The sequence below is a fragment of the Clinocottus analis genome, unplaced genomic scaffold (genome assembly GCF_023055335.1).
Source record: "Clinocottus analis isolate CAN_PGR_092001 unplaced genomic scaffold, fCliAna1.0.p SCAF_20, whole genome shotgun sequence".
Taxonomy (NCBI): Eukaryota; Metazoa; Chordata; class Actinopteri; order Perciformes; family Cottidae; genus Clinocottus; species Clinocottus analis.
This window is the reverse complement of record NW_027175932.1, coordinates 14,436,310-14,456,205: the sequence shown is the minus strand read 5'-3', so window position 1 is coordinate 14,456,205 and position 19,896 is coordinate 14,436,310. Positions and strand designations below refer to the sequence as shown.

The 19,896-nt window shown below is 41.8% G+C and overlaps 1 protein-coding gene across 1 annotated transcript in view; it reads right to left on the bottom strand.

Moving 5' to 3' along the window:
• Window positions 1-338: 338 nt before the first annotated feature.
• Window positions 339-19,896, bottom strand: part of mpped1 (metallophosphoesterase domain containing 1) — a 67,853-nt gene continuing 48,295 nt past the window's right edge. Inside the window, exons 5-7 of the mRNA XM_068586205.1 lie at window positions 11,569-11,684; window positions 6,303-6,416; window positions 339-3,882 (exon numbers count right to left, since the gene is read on the bottom strand). Coding sequence (XP_068442306.1) covers window positions 3,761-3,882; window positions 6,303-6,416; window positions 11,569-11,684 — 352 coding nt within the window. The 3' untranslated portion in view covers window positions 339-3,760. The remainder of the gene's footprint in view (window positions 3,883-6,302; window positions 6,417-11,568; window positions 11,685-19,896) is intronic.

Sequence of the window (19,896 nt, the reverse complement as noted above, 5' to 3'; positions counted from 1 at the left end):
GCCATCCGCGAATAAATTACCCAGTCTCCCCCTGGGATTACTAATGTAATTATTTGAACGAGGGTTCTCATTAGAATGTGCAGAGGTGTGGAAGACCTGCGGAGCAAAATGGGAGACAGAGACGGAGCGGCAAGGGTTTATACTGGAAATTAACTTGCTGCTCTGGGCTCTATAATTGATACGAGACACAGATACCTTTTGATTTGGAACAAAAGAGAAGAGAAAAAAACAGGATGGGAAAAGTTTCCTCGCCACCTCTAATTTTGGTTCTCTGGAGAACGAGAAATAAAGGATGGGGGAAAGACAAAAGAGGAAGTAAGAGAAGCATGATCCAGCAGTCACAGATAAGGTTTTATTCAATCGGTGAATAATCTCTCACAACCAGCAGAATCCATGTGGTTTTTCAGAAAGAGAGGTACTTTACATTTTAGAGTCGTCTCCAGGACCAACACAGTTACATTTTTTTTTTTTTTTTGCAGTTGTTGGGTTTTCATTTTCCTGTTTTACAGTTTAAAAAAATGTCCCAAACAACAAAGGCAAAATACAATACCATATGAACACTTCCATTCCAAAATGCTATAAGTCCATAAAAAAAAAGACCTGAAGTTCATAACCGTCTGGTAGCGTTAACGTATCTGGCCAGTAGAAATGTTCCCAAGGACACAAACGATGCTTTATTAAAAAAAATACCATCACATTCTGCTTTCAAGTTTTAGCTGTCAATCATTCATCATGGGTGCCTCCCCTAAACCCAACCAAACAGTACAGATCTCATTTTGGAACAAAACTCTTCATATGCAGATTGTCTGAGTAGCAGAAGTCATTAACTCCTTTAAGCATGCCTCAAGAAAAGAAATCATGAAATAGTACAGCACTTTTTTTTTTCTTCCTTATTTTCTCTTGGAAAAAAAAAGGAAACACACATAACACGGCTACTGAAGCAGAGGAGCATCAAAGTGAGACGTCTAAATGAGGACTGGAAGTGGAGAGTCGGACCAAACAGGCGGTTTTTCATGAAACTGAGAGATGAAAGTTGCTCCCATATTTGGTTTTCAACAGTTCCCTTTTATCCCTTTCTTGGAACATTTTTCCGTTGTAGACGTTAATTAAGTTTGTGTTTTAAACGATGAGTCTGAGCACTCCCTCTTCTTTTACACTCTTATTATTTGCATTAAACACACTTACAGAGACGCACATTCACACCCTATGTTGGGCGTGCACACCATCCTTTGCTACATCCAGACTACTACTCCTGATCCTGATCTTAAGTCTCTCCTCTCTGTGCCTAGAATGTTGAATTTTAATGATAGATTGTGCCGGGATTTATTCTTCTGATCCAACACAACCAGTACGTGGAGTAGGACCTTCGACTGAGAAAATGGTGCAACTGTTTCCTATAAATATCTAAAGTGTTGAGCAGAGAGGGTTCTTACCTATGTGATATTGTCATATATTATTAAACACCCTCCAAGTTTCTTTAATAGGCTTTTAGTGTAAAAGATCTACAGGAAATAGATGTGTCATATGTACCATGTAAGTTTTTATCGTGACCATTTCCAGAATTGAAGCCCTATAATGTAGTGACACTACCAGAATTGTGGACTAAGAACAATTTTTATGTCCCATAAGATAACTATAAGATGACTCAAAGCAGCAGTTTGACATGACATACATTTTTACCTGGAAAACATAACCTTCTCGACCGAGGTAACAAATTTACTTCTTTATGTGAAGAATCCATCAGTGGTATATTATGGTTTTATCATTATGATTGCGTGGGTCAGATATTATTGGACATATAGTGTCTGTACAGGCTCTCTACAATCACCCCACTGTAGGTGGTACTATCCCTCGATTTTTTGTTGTTTATCCAAAGTTTCTAAATTTCTATTTATACTGTTTATCATTGTTGTTTTTATCTTAAGTGACTATGTTATCAGACACCTCAACTGGCAGACCAGCATCTGTAGACTAGAACATCTTCTATTTAGCTCCAGATGCACGCGTTGCCAAATTGGCAAATATAATTTCTCTATTGGCTTTGAGTTTGATTAAGCTACAGAGACCTACTCTATGTGCACCGTACCTTAAACTTAATCTTAATACTAAACCCAACCCTAAACCTGCCCCTTGAAGAAGTGACGATTAGCCACAATGTCCTATAATTAGGGCCTAAAACTCAACCTGCTCCACGTAGTTTTACGTGCACCTCCTACCATTATACACACAAACACACACTGGTTTTATTGGTGAGTTATTCTGCTGCGTCTTTCCTTCTATTTTCCGATTTGGAAACATTAAGACATTATCTGGCACAATGAATGATGTGCGGCGGCAGCGAGAGTGGCTACAGACCCGGGAAGCGCTTCAGACATAATGTCGAGAGCAGCGAGATCAAAGTGTAATGTAGTCTTGTTATGCTAAGCACATTTATACTCTTTCTGTTAACAGCCTTATTCAGAAAATAGAGCAGATTAGAAAAAAAAGAAGAAAAGAAATTTTCTTTAAAACACAGACAAAGAGACATGAAAGAGTTAATAATCACCAAAATGGGGCTGAGCCGCTTCACGGAGAAGAAAATATGAATCATAAGCATTTACATTACTAAGACATAGACCAAAGAAAATGTAACAACTACAAATATTAATATTTTTTTAAAGCTTGCAACAGCTTGGAAATCTTTGAGAAAAACGTTTTTTTTTTGTCTTTACATTGACAGAGAACATTTACATCAAACCAGTTACAGTACATGTAGTTACAGCTTTACTCCTCTTGGAAAAGGGTGAAAAGGCCCTGAAAACAACCACCAGTTTGACTGTCCAGGAGTAGCGCTAGCATGTAGCACATGTCCAAAAAGCCTGCCCTCTCAGCCGCAGCCAACAAGCCGGGCTAATCCTTCGCAGCGTGGATGATAGAGAGGAAGGGAACAAAAATAAGACAGGAAGAAGATGTGAAAGGGAAAAGCTACTTGGAAAGAGGAGTAGAGAGGGGAGAAAGGGGAAGTGCCACGTGTGGTTTCCTCCGCGTGCTCCTCTCGGCTCGGTTAAGAGGCTTACGAGGGTTTAATGAGGCCCAGGGGGAGCGGTGTCAACATGGCGGACACCCCGACTCTCACACCGCCCCTGGCTGAGACCTCTTGCTGCCCTCACACACTTGCTTTGAAAAAAATAAATAAAAAATCCATCATTCTCTGGGCCCGAGGACGGGAGAAAAACAGTAGGAAGATAAAGGGAAGGGGGAGAAAAGTTCTGATAAATCCCGTCGGGAGAGGGGTTCAGACGTAACGTCGCTGCTGTTGAGTTGCGGCTCAGCAAAAAAGTAGCCGAGGCGCTGAGTGTTTTAATTCAGTTTATTTAGTGAAGAACAACCGGGACGTCGGTGCTCTGTCTCTCTCACGTCAGATTGTCCGTGCAGTAAGAGGACAGAGTGCAGTAAGAAGACTGAGTGCAGTAAGAAGACAGAGTTCTGTTAGCAATTAAAAGCGTCTCTCCGCTCGTCCACGTGTCTGCTTTGAGACTTGGATGAAGAAATGATGGCACATGAAATAACAATAACAGCAAAAAAGAAGGGTCCCCTCCCTTTGGTCCGCTCCGTCTCCAGGCATGTACGGCGTACGTCGTGCTGAACAAACGCACACACACACACACACACACACACACCTGTCTTGTATTTACAGATTCTGCACCGCCGACCCTCACCTGCCTTTTTTGGCAACTTTCTCCTGATTGGCGGCAGGCGTTTTAGGGCCGGCCTCCTCTAGTCATGTGGTCCTCCCGGGGTTCGGGAGGTCAAAGACGATGGGCGCGTTCATGGGCAGGAAGTTGACGGTGCAGGCGGAGGCGTTGACGAACGTCGTGGTGCCGTCGGTCATCATGCCATAACCTGGGCATCAGGGGAGAAGAGAGAGAATGAGAGAAGGAAGGTGTAGAGTTTTTATTTTATAGGATTTTAGATTTAGTAACACGAGTAGTTTGATTTATCCTTAAAACGTATATTCTTGACATTTCGTGTTTATTCTCAAAATGTTAACTTGATTTTCAATATTTGAATTTATAATGAAAAATGGTATTTTTATTATCCTCAACAATTTAATTTTTTTCTCAAGATTAAACAAACAAAAATCGTGTGCTGAGAGTTTAGCTTTCTTCTCTACAATCCACCTAATCACCGACATTTTGACATTATTCTAGAAATACAAAATACAAATCTTTTCATTTATCTCCTACTGTCTGGCCCTAAAACTCTTCTGTAGATTTGACATCGGTCTTTTCCAGATGTTTAATTTCAGGCAGAATATCCGGAACTGCTGTCAGTCATAAAGCAGCGATTTGTATCCATTTAGATTCTCTCCTCCTTTTAATGCCTTTAATTTAAAAGAACTCAAATGTATATTTTTCAGCAGTGAAGTATCTTTTATTAAAGTGCAAAATTCCAATGTGATCCATCATGAAATTGTTTCTAAAATCTTGCCTCCCTACAGGGAGATGCAAATCTTCAGTAAATCTAGGTGGAGTACTGGCAATCACGGTGGACCCCGGGGACGGGAAGCAACTGTCTGATGGCGATCCTAAAAAAATACATGAAGTTAATTTGTTGAACAACCAAACAACAAACTTCCAGTTATCAGCGCTGAGCATCTTCACCATTTCCAAAATGGCGAAAATCCAGTTTGAGCAAATGTATGCATGAGAGTGACACTAACACCACTACAATTAAAAAAGATCTGCTTCAAAGGCACTTTGGATCCACGTGGCTTCCAAACGGTAGATGTAAAATTGTTACCGTTTTGTCGAGCATAAGTTAACTACCATCTCTCAGAAAGTACCACAGTACAACTCAGCTTTGCACTACGAGTGATTTTCTTTTAAGTGTAGGTGTCATGTTCACCATCTCTTGGAACCGAGCAGATGTCCGTGTTGGTGCTTTCAGATTTGGAATACATGAATACAAAACACGCTGAGGGTAATGTCTGTTTTTCCGAGTTTCCCCTCGGAGTCCTCACATTAATGAAGAGAGCTGCTTTCAGCCTCTGTCTCCTGCTATACAGTGTGGTCTACTTTCTAATCTGGTTCCCTCTGATGGGGCGGCGCTGCACGGTCTCAGCGCCGACCTGATAACCCTGAATAAGCAATCCTTCTGCCCAGGGAGACGGCCTCTGTGCCCTCACTGGCCTGGATTTAATGCTTAGAGGGATGTGGCTGCTATTCTTTCAGATACACAACATTATCTCCATAGTATCCAAGTTTACATGGCTGGAATTCAATTGTCTTATTTAGTTTATTTAACTCAAAACATATGAAATTGAAGAAAAAAACAATTCTGCGACTTAAATACATGGATTTCTATTTTTGATCCATGTATGTAATTGGTTGATTCAAAAAGCTATAAAAAGATATAAAAAGCTTAATGTTAAGGTGGGATATGTGAGAATTATTCAGTGATGCAGCGGGTGGAACAATTTATGTAAAGTAACTGCCACCTTCAGAATATGATAAAGAAGAGGTCCCTGTTCTTTAGTTTGATGATAAATATGATATTGCATTCCATGAATTCAGGTCATAAGGATTTACATCAGATGTATAAACTGTATTCAATAAATAAAGGGGTGGGGTTTATTTAGTGTACATCTCTGAATGAAAAACATCGCAGTGGAAATATGTTTGTACGTATATATGAGGATGTAATTTAATTCCCATAAAGCCAAGATGGTAATTATATCTGCCAGGCGTCAGCCTGAGGGGAGATTATGTGCTGTATGTGTGCGTGTGCATGTGTGTATCACGTGTCGCGGTCTGTCCACGGCTAATCTCACAAAGCAAAGCGTAATATTTTCTGTGCTCATATATAACTGTGCTTTGTAGGACCTTACGGTGATTAAACAGTTTTGAAAAACCTATGTCATTGATTGTTTTATTCTGTCGTTGACTGCTGACTCAGCACGCCTCTTAACCAGCCAGTCGGGGCCTCAAGTGATCCACAACAGTTCCTATCCAAAAGTGCACCCCTGTGTTGTCTACTCTAGACGATGGGCAACAGCGGTTTGTGTTCATTCAATCCAATAACACAGCAGTGATCGTTGCAGAGACACACCTGCTGGAGATCTGAGTGCGCATTGTTTCAACCACTTAAAGACCACTAAGACTCTGCGTCTTCTTATTGTCCAACTGCCAAAATCCAGCGAGAAGATCGGTGACAATTAAATGTTAAATTGTTCAACCCCTTTATGTTATTACGCTTAAATAATTTAACATACAAGCCGGTCTACTTGCTCTGTGGAGTGTTTTACAAGCTCGTTCACGCACCTTCATGAATGTGTCCAAACACGTGGAGCTTCGGCTTGACTCTCCTCTGGACGGTGTTCAGTAGCTCCATGCACCCCACACGTTGCATCTTCTTTGGGACCCAGTCCAGGAAACCTGCACACAGTGACGCACAAATCAAACACACCTTTTACCGAACATGCTGCTTCTCACAGAACCTGCAAATACGCCATGTCACGTAAGTGCTGTGTCCCAAAACTAGATAATGAGGTGGTATGATGGTTGGCGAAATAAACGCTTCAACTGTCATAAACCTATTCTAATATTTGTATGCTTTGTGATATTCTATGTGTATCACCATAATGTGGAGATGGACAGCGAGCGACAATACAATGTGGTCAGCCGAGCCTACTGGGGTGGAGAGGAAAAGACCTGAAGGGCAGAACAATGCCACATTTCACATGTTATTGAGCAGGTACTCTCGGCTCTCTAAAAATCACATTGCATTGTGGGAAACACGCTGTATAATTACCACTCAACTCAACCATTCAAACTTAAAAGAAAACTGTCACCTATTTTGAATGTTAAAAGCTAATTGAATGGGCAAGTGGATCACTAGTATTACAATACTTCAGATGGGCCAAATCCCCCCCGCCCCTCTCCACACACACACACACATTTGTTCACCTAATTTATGCCATTAGTTAAGTAGGCTCGGTATATTACATTACGAAAGTACTGTATAGTTAAATATCTTTGTAAGTGACATACTTTGTGACATACTTTGTCACGGAGGCGGCTTGTTGGCTTTTGGTTTCACATCGGACACAAACAGCGGTCTCCTTGGTGAAAGTCCTGTTTGTTTGACCTTTCCATTCACTCCAACCTCCTGACTAGGTAGACTGGGTTGCTCTCTACAATACGTCAACTGACTTCCTTCTTTGCTCCCTTCATAACTACTACGACCACAAGAGGTCAACGTACATGTCAGTAGACGATAACGGCCTTCTGAAGGAGCAGGCCACGGCTCACCCATAACTCTGAGGCTGATAACTGCTGACGACGGCCAATTAATCAGCTGAGAAGCTGATCAAAGCTGGTGAAACTGTTGACATTCTTTCCCTAAAATGTGAATACATGAAAGAAAAAATACCTAAAAAACATGTAGAATGCAAAGTGTTCGTTCCAAATAGTTGTTAGAGATGACAATGGGTCCACTTTCAAGATCAAAGTGTACTGTGGCCAGGACAGGAAACAAATTGCCTCCCTGAACATGCACAGTAGTGTTTTTAATATTCATGAAATCGTCTTTTTTTTTTAAATTTACAGTAATGGTCTGGCTTGGATTATTGCAGGAATGCGGGCAGCAGTGTGACGATACTGTTGGCTTGTCTTGTTTTCTTTACACGGCTTAATGTGTCTTTGCGACGGTTATACATTTCATCTCCCTTCAAAAAGCCATACATCACATTTTAAAATGAAGCTGTACATTTCAGACTCCTTGTCTAATGGCAAACTGCACATCGCAGCACCAAAAAAAAAGAAGACTTAGAAAGCAGCCATAGAAAATAAAGATCAATCACAGCCACACACAGATGCAGACTTCACAGTGTGTGTGACAAGGATGAAGCATGGAGTGTATATGATTTAGTGGCTGCTCCGCAAGGAGGGATGCTGCTGATGCTGAGTCAATAAAAGCATCAAGTCGGGAAAATAAAATGACTGAGGAGCTTGTGCCTCCATCTTCTCTGCCTTCTGTCGCTCCGCCCAGACAGAAATAAGAAAGTAAACACAAATGGAAAAGGAAAAAACACAGTGAAGTAAACAAAAATACAAATGAGAAAATAAACTGAAACAGGTGTGCATTGGTTTGATCAATTTATTCCGTATAAAATGTAAGAAAAACACAAAAAAATGCCATTAATCATGAGATTACCATAAATAGTCAAATCTCTAGTTTTCATAGACAAAGCCAAGCCACGTTTCACATCTTTGACGTTTGACTTGTTAACGCAAAAGCTAAAGGCCCAAATCCTTGTCAAAAACATATTTTTTTTACCTGGAAACAGGTAAAATACATTTTAGAGGTGATTCTTTATACATTGTACCACTAAACAAATGTCACTCAGGGCAAAGTTAATACACCGTCTCATACTCAACACATAAAAACATCCATGTTCTCAGCCGACAGTGAGTCATGATAGTAAAGTAATACGGTCTGACTTCTTTCTCCTCGAAATGACTCAACTTGTAAAAATCTAATATCAGTTTAGGTAAAAAAAAAAGCCACCTTAAAACAGTCAGTGTGTTCTTTACAAGCCCTGCGAGATGGTGGAAGTGAAGCGAGAAGTTACGAGGGCTTTTAGTGTCTCGGGGTATTTTGCTCTAATGTGCCTCTTGTTTCAAAGCAGCTGCTGCTTTGGGCACTACGCCTGTTTTCCTCTTTTTCTCTCACTTTCTCTCTGTCTCTGCCTCTGCTGTTAACTTCTTCCTCACAGCCAGATAAAGAGGCCATATTTTTCCTCTCGAGTTGCCGATCTGCTGTTTTATCGCGCCTCATAATAGACGGGAGCTTTTTGCTGCAGTGCGAAACAACGTCTTGCTCACACTCCTTTTTTTCCGTCACCTTCTCGGCAATCGTTCGATTCACACCCTACTAAAAAATATTTTTAAAAAGGATGTCTTTTCTTGACCTCTGGCGCTTTTAACAATCCACTTCATCAACAAAACTTTTGTCCTCCATCCCCTTTTCTCCTTTTTCTTTCTCATGTCATTCCCTCCAGTGTCGCTCCAGGTCTATATGTGTGTGTGTGTGTGTGTGTGTGTGTGTGTGTGTGTGTGTGTGTGTGTGTGTGTGTGTGCGCGTGTGTCTCATGCATTAGTAGCCAGCTGTAGCTGCTCCATATGCCGGTGGCTTACGAGCAGATAGCTGGAGACACTTCGCTAAGCTGAATGGAAAATAAACGGCTGTGTTCGCAGCCGAGACGCAGACGTAGAAATCAATCACACACACTCGTCTGAGCACCACAGCTGCAGCGGGAGATGAGGTGTGAAAGTGTGTGAGGAAGAGTGAAAGTCAGAGAGAGAGAGAATAGGGAGTGTGTGTGTGTGTGTGTGTGTGTGTGTGTGTGTGTGTGTGTAAGAGGACAAAACTAAAAGGCGGTCACAGAGAAGGCCAATAATCTCTGACGGTAAAGTGTGTTTTCACGCAAAGCTGACCAGAGTGCGTGAGTCACCTCTTTGAATACCTTCCCCCGTTATTCATCCACTCAATACGACAATGATTCATCAGCGACACCTTCAAATAAAGCATCGACAGAGAATGTTGTGTGTGTAGCTGTTGATAGATGTTGGATTAAACAGGAACAGGAACACTGTTCTTCCTTCATTTCATTGTGTTCTGTCTCGGTCTCCAGGTGAGGCGGTGCTTCACTTTTAAACTGTGATCTGTGGCTTTAGCTTCCATCTTTATCTTTTTAACTTGTTTTCATTCTGATACATCATTCAAACTCATATCGTAGACCTTCCTGTCTGCTGCTCTTTTTGAGACTACTTCAATGAGCGCAGTTAGTGACAGTGTGGGCTCCATGGTAACCAGTGGCGGTGGTCTTTTTTTTTTAGGTAGGGCCAGCCAATCAATTTCAGCCGACATCCCGTACGATTCAAGTAAAAAAAAGGTATCACACATTACTACTTTGCAGTTAAATATTTAACATTTAATCCAACACTTTAATATAGTAGGATGTCTTATTAATACAATTCAGTATATTATAATTATTGTAATTGTAGTTGTTTTTTTTTACAATACCGATGTTAAACGGTGCCGATGTTAAAACTACTGTTAAAAGTATATTATAAATATGAATGAATAAATACAAAACACATAACTTCAAACTATATATATATATATATATATATATATATATATATATATATATATATATATATATATATATATATATATACATATACATATATGTGTATATATAAAACAAACAGACACAAGCATCAGGTGGCCTGATAGGGACCGTGTGCAGAAGAACTCCACTCAGAAACTGTTGGTTCTACAAACTCGGTTGCTTTACTGGACGACACGTCATCATTAACATCAACTCAGAGAGCTTTGTCCGAACAAGCTGAGGATGGTCAGCAAAACCTCCTGCACTCATGCCACGCCTCCCCAGTGATGGCTCTGTGTCTGCTGCTGGGTGAGCAATGCAGCTCCGCCCCCTTGAGCCCTCTGCATGAGAAAGGGAGCAGTGACTGCGCTCTGATCTGCGCTATTTTAATAAAGTAGTCATACTAAAAATATGCAAAATTGTATTATTTTTAACATACGGGTACCGCACCAATTTGAAAAGTCATCTGTTAATTCCATGATGGACTCTTTGTTACTGTATGATAGCTAATAGAACAATATTAAACGTGCATTTCATAGGCTGTTGCCAGTATCTCAATACATTTGACTACATTTTGACTACTTTGAGTTCAATAAATAAATGAATAAAAAAAGGACCCAGAGCTACATAACTGCAGCATTTGGACCTTTCTTTAAGGCACAGGTGTGAAGTATTCGGCCCCAAACATGTGCAGCATCCAACAGATGGAGTCACAGTTTGAGTTATGAGTTATTTGTTTGGGTGTTTGCAAGGTGCATATTTTTCGTTTGATATTTGCAGGATCCACATTTTTCTGGCATTTTCAACATTTTCCTAAATAACTTTTGCGCAGAGAAGATAATTATCATAGACTGTTGACCATACCCTGGTACCTAATACCTTTTCGCAACATGTTTTGACATCAATTTAGGAGAAAAGGCTTTACTGTATAATAGTTTGCATTACCTTAATCAAATCCATGCCAGAGGTTTAAATCCATCCACAGGTTTAACATTGGCTATTAATTGATGGTTTATTATTTACAATGTTGTGTGACGTCAGACCACGCCTCCATGAAGAAGCCGTGGTCGCAGGATTTGCTCTGAGCTCACGAGGAGGGGCTCCCACTTTGCACCTTCCATTGTTAGTTTTCTAGAGGAAGTCGGACATTTTTCGGAGTTGTCTGTATGGCAGCTCCAGGAAAAATGTTGTAGTGAAAATAACCTTTAGAATGAAATATAAGTTTGTATCTAACTGGAAACAGATGATCACATGAAACAGTTTTTTTTCCTGTATTGAACCAAAGTAAATTAACACTACATTACAATTTATTTTCACAGTTCAATCATCTGTACTTATACAGAAGCACCTTTAGATGTATGTTGGAGTGTGTGTACGGGTATGTGTGTTCACTGTAATGTGAGTCTCACCCAGTGGGGGGCAGTGTGTGACCAGGATGTCTGTGTTGTCGGGGATCTGGTTCCACTTGTCCAGCAGAGCCTGACCCCTCGGCAGGTTGAAGCCCCAGCCGTAATACCAGGGCTGCCTGCGGGCGCACACACACACACACACACACGCACACGCACGCACGCACACACACACACACACACACACACACACACACACACACACACACACACACACACACACACACACACACACACACACACACACGCACACACGCACACACACGCACACACGCACACACGCACACACACGCACACGGGAAATAAGAAGAGCAGATGGGTTAGCTGGTACATGGTGGCAAGTATGTCATGTGAGATGCTTTAAATCTTTTGTGTCACACTCTCTGTCCATATTGACATGATGATACTTATAATAATTACTAATTAATTATTAATTAATTAACTATAATGATTATAATAATTACTATAATATATGTGGCATTAAAGTCACAGTTTTTGAAACCAGGGCCCTCTTTGTCAAAATTCAACCAAAAACACAAAATACTAAATGTCTTAAATCTCATGCAACCTCTAAACTGCATTAAATGTACTTTTGCATCACACCACAATACTGATGTGCTGAGTTTAAAACACTGTTATCTCGTAACATGCTGAATATAGAGACTATGAACACAAATGCAATGTTATTTATTCTCACTAATAATCTCAAAACAGTATCACACACTATGACTTCCACATATGAACATATGAACAATATGAACATATTGTACTGTAAACTAAAAGCAGTTATTACTGTCCTCTAAATTGTCACGCCAGAAAACAAACCCGAATTCTGTCTTGAGCCGCTCACAAGCTCACATGGTTAGACCCCGAGAGAGAATAATGCGTGCAAGATTTTAGGAGTTTTTACGGAGCTTTCTGAGAGAAAAATAAAAGATGTTTTCTACATTGAAATCCATATTTTCATGTCTCTCACATATTTATGAATGGATTGCAGAAATATATGACAGACTTCTCCATGTAAAACGCATAAGTCTGTGTGTGACTGCAGTCAATTTATAATCCTTATTTCTAGTGTCCAAGCTCTGCTTTCTAAGTGATTTAACAGGTTACAGGTATTTTCACAGGTGCATTCTGGGTGCGGGTGATCGACAACTAAGTGTGTTTTTTAACAGAGGTATTTAGCAAAAGTGTCTAATAGAGATAACCATGCGTCAAATTTGTTTTAAGCCTTTATTTTTATTTGAGAGCGGTGTAAAGTCGACAATGTGTGTGTGGTTCAGCATAACTGCTCAATAGTTATGATACATGAGTTAACGCTTTCCATAAATGTGTCACAGGTTACGTTTTTTGTGTCGTGACAATTACAACAAAAAATACACTGTAAAAGAAACAGTGAACAAGCAAACACACAGTTTGTGAATATTTCTTGTTAAACCTGCATTTTTGCTGACATTGTTGTTTGGACATTACGGTCGAGCTTCTCTTTGACAAGTCGAACGTATAATCACTTTGTTAATGTGGTTTTCCCGCGTTTTGCATTTGCAACATTTTGGCACCGGGCAGCAACTACCTGGCCTCTTTTTTTAGCCGCGTAAGCTTTCTTCTGTCGCCCGGAAATAGTTGCTGTCAGATCCCCTTATTTTTGCTTTCACAGAAGTTAACCTGATTGGGCTTTTCCACCTGAAACCTCCTGCATATGGGACCTGGTGTGGTTTGTGTTTGAAAAACAAAAAGAGAAATTGTCAGATAGCGAAGATCATAACTCCAGCTTGACCTTTGGCTTCTCTTTCGGCGGCCCACGCAAACAGCTGTCAGCTTTCCTCCTTTTAGTGTCTCAACATGAGGTTTGACCTTCAAGATGAAGAGCAGTCATCTAGTGGAGGAATCAAACAGGATCCCCGGCAAGGGTGGCGAGGCAGGGCGAACAGAAAGCTACATTAAACGCCTCCTTGATCACAGTCGGGGCCCCTGAACACTCGGCGACGGAAGAAAAAAAGAAAGTGGAGAAAACGAGAAGAGAAGAAGCAGAAGAAGAACGGGAAGCCTTGACGGCTGGGGCTCGTGTCCCTTTACTTTGATAACGGACGCCGCGGTCGTGAGTGACGGAGAAGAAATTAACATGTCACTTACAATCTGTACCCCGATCCATCTTCCTCTGCAATGCGCCGCACGTGTGTGTGTTTGTGTGTGTGTGTGTGTGTGTGTGTGTGTGTGTGTGCGTCGCCTCTGCACAAGCAGATTTTTTTAAATTGCCAAGTGCAGTCACTCGAAACACCAACTTTATCGCCGTGGCCGCTGCCCGACGTGTCTGTGCTCAGTGGCACATCAGATGAGGATTTTTTTTAAAAATAATTTCCGGTTTGTGTGTGTATGAGTGTGTGTGTGTGTGTGTGTGTGTGTGTGTGTGTGTCTGACATGCTTGAGGACTTCAGAGACAGATGGGGAGACAGAGAGACAGGCCTGAAGATAGAAAGGAATACCTGTCACACACAGTCTCCTTGTCCTTCTCTCTAATTAAGAAAGCTAAAAACGGGGACTCCAGGTCCCGTGTGCACTGAGGGGGAAGCGGGGGGTGGGGGATGGGAGGTGGGTCTGTGGGGGGGGAGTGGGGTGGTCAAGCACATGTTGCAATGCATCATGGGAAATCACATCCCACATTTTGGCTGGAGCACCGTGCGATTAAAATTCCATCACCTTTTGAACATCAGAGACTAAACATTTCTGACGAATGATCCATGAACACAGTTTCAATAATTTACCCAGCTGATATTAAAACATTTAAACTGGTCTTAGCATACGAATAGTGCCTGCGGAATATAATATTCATGTACGTCTTTCATGGACATCGTAATATAAATTAGATGAGCTTTTCGGTGCAGCCGATGGAGGATGAAGAATGAGCAAAGGAGGAGACACTGAGGTTTCACGACCACCTCTCTGATTACAGATGTAACTTATATCAAACAATATAACAGTTTCATATTTAGCCAAGAGAACAATCTGTGTGGATGGAGAGAACAGGTGCTTGCTGGGATGGATGGATGGAGCCATTTAAGTCAAGTTAAAGGACCAATGTGCAGGATTTAGGGCTGTCTAATGGAATATAAAATTCATAACTAGTGTGTAATCACCTCAAACAGGTCTTCTTCATGGACTGTTTCTACAGTAGCCTGACACGGACAGACCCAACACATCCAGAGAGAGCCTGTGTTGTTTTACTCCTACAAAGTTTTACAACTTTGACTGCAGAGGTCAAGATCTACAGGATCTCTATGGCCGTGTCTACTACCGCGTACTTGCGCACTTGGAGCACATCGAGCACTGACTTTGAGTGCTTAGTGAGCCACACTGACAAAACCATCAGAATTCAGTGCACTGAATGTACCCGGATGGCGCACTGCAAACGGTCAAAAAATGTAGTGTAAAGCGATGGACACTACTCGCACTGAACGGGCGCCATCTTGGCTACATAGTGGAAAAGGAGGAGCCATTTTGCCAGCTTTTTATTAATTTATTTAAATCCTCATGCCGCGATTGTGGAGGTGTCGCAGTTTCCACATAGGTTGTAGAAAGGGGAACACAAGGGACAAAAATAGGGTAAGAAGTGCGTTCATTTTGTCAGTTTTAGTTTCGCGATCAGAGTTGCGGACGTCACTTCCGGCTTAATTTTTGCGGGTGCTGCAAACAGATTTGCGTGCGTCACTTCCGCCAATTGGTTAACGCAAGTGTTCCATTTGACACAGCGCTTATCAGGACCACAGTGCACTACATATGTTAGTGCACTGTGTTATAGTGCACTGTATTGCAGTGTATTTCGTAAAGTGTTCAGTAGTAGACACGGCCAAAGTCTCCACCAGCCAACACCACTTTATTCGACCTATGACCATGACCTTTCCCTCACCTTGACCGAGAGCCTTTTCAAGCACAAACACATGCTTTTCTAAACTCAACATAAATAGTACCCTGTGGCGTTGTTGATCACTTACACTGTCCCATCTCATGCACTTTGAAGGAGGATGTCATCACCCTCATTCAAAAAATCTTTACCTGCCGCCACACTCTTTCCATCTCCTAATAGCAGGCAGAGTGCAGGGGTCCAGTCTGTTTGACTCATTGATTCCTTATCTCCCACAGTAACAGGTCTGGCCGCTTCAAAAGTGGACCTTGCAAAAGAGTGTTGAGAAAAACAGCTGATAAGCTGGTGGAACTATTAAATGTAGATAGCAGCGGTGAATGCAGACATGGAGCTCTAGCTCTTGCCCTGTGTTTGAATGAGGAGACGGGGGAACATTCCTTCGTGCATTCTAAATAAAAACTGCGAATCATCAAGGTTTTGACGGCCTCTGTCTGTTCCTACGACACATACTGGCATCAAAACAGAAGTCAGTGTTAAAGCCCACCTCCTGCTCCATTTGGTTGGCTCTCTTGGTCAAGTGTGACTTTGACGAGCGGTGCAAGTCCTTGCCTCGCGCTGAAAAGTAGCAAAATGGTGTGTCAGAAACACGGCGCACGCGGAACTAATGCCCAACTGTGCTGTGCGCTAATCCGTCAGTGCCGCTGTCCGTGGTGCTGAAGCAGCAGTCAGATAAAGATTGTGATTTGCGCTTCCGTGGTCATAATGGTTTCACACTATATGTAGACACTGGAAACCCACTAAATATACATGGCTGGAAACAAGGCTGGATTTACAATACTCTGAAAATTGGCATAGCAAACATTTTTCTAAAGAAGGAAGTTTGCTATAAATTAAGGATGCACCCACATGTTTAGTGAGGCACATCTCATGATAAGCTAAAACTTTGCTGCCAGAAAACTAAACTGAAAAAAACAACAACTGCAGCTGTCAAAGAGAGAGAGTGAACTTGATTAGACTCATCAGGATGTTGGCTGGCATCTGGGAACAATAAAGAGTGTCGGAGCACTCTTGAACGCACCGTCACACAGAGTGTTCGGCATTACTGGGCAATGATAAAGGCGGAAAAAATAATGCATTAGCTGTCTGCAACAAGTTTCAGTATCTGAGAGTTGATTTTCATAATGCACTTAAATGAATTGAACCAGCCAGAGAGGCGCTTGGCAACGCTTGGCAACCATGTAAAGGATACCTTGTGTTTCTAGTCAACAGTCCTGGTCATGGTCCTTCAATGCTCACACAAGTGATCTGTGATTGAGCAGCGATACTTCTGAGCTCCTGTCAAAACTTTAGAAAGAATACACTTTCAAGTTAAGAAACTTTCTTTTTTAATAGCGACTGAGTTTCCCCACTGGGGATTAATAAAGTTTTCTATCTTTTCTATCCGATAATTTTAAAGGCTGCTTATCCAATTTTGTAAAAAAAGAAAAGACTTCCAGTGCACCTAAAACAGAGATGATCCAGTCCATCATTTTGTCAGCCGAGGATTATAAATCACAGCGGCTTCTTTAATTTTCAGACATCAATCATTCTGTAGGAGAAGGCGTCACTCTTTTGTCAACCGGTTTGTGTCTCATTCTGCGGCGTGATTCTCCGCGGCATCAACCCCTCCTAGTAAAAAAAAACAAACCTCTCTGTGCCGACCCGTGGGCGTCTTCATCGCGGTTGGTTGCTAAACAAGAGATTAATCTCTCTATCTCTCGCAGAGGAAAATGACCGCCTCTTTCTCTCTCCCTCTCTATCTCTTCGCGCTCCCGTGTTTGACGAGCTAACTGAATGTAATTCCACGGATAATATCCCTGCTTCAGAATTGTGATGTTTTTATCAGGTGCGGGATTAGCAAGTGGTACAAGTGATTTGTGTTACCATAGCGGAGAGACAGAAATGTGGGGAATACTAAAGAATCTGTTAATGTGACGGGCTGCTATTTTTTACGGGCTTCTTTTCTTTTGTTTGAAAAAGAGGAGAAAACACATGTTTGTGAACACATCTTCAGGAGAGAACCCACCGTGTTTAAAACTTTAATGTCACACACACACACACATGACCTCTCTTGAGGACAAGAGGAAAAGTCACACTCCATCTCAAATGCTTTTTAAAGATTTAACAAACACAGGGCAACGCAGAGCTCCTTGCTTCACTTTGTGAGCGTACGTGCATCACCATGTGTGTATTAGTTTGTCTGCCTCACAATCGGAGGCCCGCTCGTATCACTGGAGTACGTACATGAATCATTGAAGGCCTGAACTGCCGAGCACCCATGCCTGCCTCTCTTTCCTCTCTTCTTCTTCTCCTTTCCCTCCCCGTCTCCCTTCGACATACTACTTCGTCTCGCTCCCTCTGCGCTTCACTTATCGTGAGCAGGGGGTTACAACGGATGCCCGGCTACCAGGAGAGTGCATGGCCTGCTCTCTTAGAGGCCGCGGTCGGTGTTTGAGAGGGAATATTTAAAAAGCTTGTGAACAGTGGAGGTATTCTGAGGTTCAACAGGGAAGAGAGAGGCAGAGTTTGGAGACAAGGGGAAGAGCAGGGGTATCAAAGTACAGTGCTTTTTGAACATCTGCCAAACAGTGTCCCATGCATAAAAAGCTGGCACTGGTTATTCTTTTATCGCACACTCCCTCAGTCAAAGCTGCATTAATCCATTTTCTGGCCTCCTGGGTACGGATGAGTATCGTTAGCATTTTATCGACACCAGATATTTAAAAGTTCCAAAATATTGAAAATACATTCTCAGTTAAATAATTAGCTAAGTGATTATCTTTCGTTGATCATAGTGTTCTTCTGATCAAACTCTGTATGACATCACTAACATCACCCGCAGAAATGTATGTTCTGCTTGTTGGTCACATGATGAACAGCTGCTGTTTCCTCCTTTTACTTGTGAGGCTTTTATTGATCCAGAGTTCTCAGTGTCAAAAGTAGCCTCCCTTTGGATCGTTGTCTTCTCTCTGCCATGATGTGAGTCTCACACTGTCGTGAACCTGACACGCTGTGCGTGTCAGAGTAAAGCACAGAGACGCAGAGAGGAGGTTTGAGACGAGGAAACTTTTAAAGACGGATAGCAGAACCCTGACTTTATGGATACTCTGGGTTTTACTCATTTTGAACAAGTTTAGAACCGGGTTTGGGAGGTCCAGTCCGATGCTTGGTGTAGCAAAACAAGCTGTAAATACATCAACACATTGTTGCCAGTTGATATGGCATGTTCGCAAATAGCTTTGTTTAGGTCTCCACAAGCTCCTGAGAAAAACATATGGCTCTTCATCTACTAAACGCTTCACATGCTCACCAGTTAACGCTAGCTGTGTCTGTCTGTCGGCTGTTTGCAGAGAGCTTTGGCATTGAGAGACATTTGCAGGCAGCATTCAACCGGATAAACGACTCTAAAACAAACTGCAAAGCTGAGGGGAACTGCAGGATTGTGTGACTGATCTATCACATCCGGGGCCGCTGTCTCCGCCCTGTCGGCCAGTTACTTTGTTCGTGTTGCTGCTTTCTTTGCAGGTACTGAATGTGGGCGTGGCAGAGGTAGGGTTACACTGGACTGCACGTGCCATTGTTAAAAAAAAAACCTCTGAGCTCCGTGGCTGGTTCCCTCTCCTCCCCGAGGGCCCCCGTTTGTTTTTTTAGGTGATGTTATGGTTTGTGTTTCGACACCATACAACCATTGAATACATACTTTTCCCACTCACTACTCTGTTGAACCTACAGACTCCACCCACAACTTTCCTCCTATGTTGCCTTTAAATGAATACATAATTTAACTGACTCGGTTGTGTGCATCTCCCCCTTAAAACCATCATTTAGAGACAATTATTGAGTTAAGCAGCTTTAAGTTGTTATCATGCAATGAAACACATTATGTTAACTAACGAGTATTGTGTATTTATTAAAAAATGATCTGAATAAGCCACACTGTCATACTGGGTGACACTTTCCTTTATTAACATGAACACACACACTGTAGTTAATTTTGTCTCAATCCCATTTACGCCATCCTTCTGTCTGACAAATACTCCAAAGGAGAGAACCAAATGTGGATTAATCCACCGCTAAAAATAGTCCCCAACAAATGCACTAATTCCTCCAGTTTGAGTAACATTTGTTTAAAACTACTGTGACCAGCTGTCACTGCAGTTTTTTTTATTTATTTGTATTTTTTAATCAAACTATAACTATGGTATCATAAATGAAACTCAGGTGGGATATATTGGCACCAATACCAACACTTTTCAGATTCATACACACAAGGAGGAAAAGAGAAATACAGCAAACACATGCGGACACACATGAAAGAGATGGATGAAGAGGAGGTGAGGAAGAGCTGTGGTTGTGGGGTAAGAAATTAAGGAGGATTACTGTAACGAGGTCCGTCCTAATGTGTAACATGGACCTCGTGCTAATCACTACAT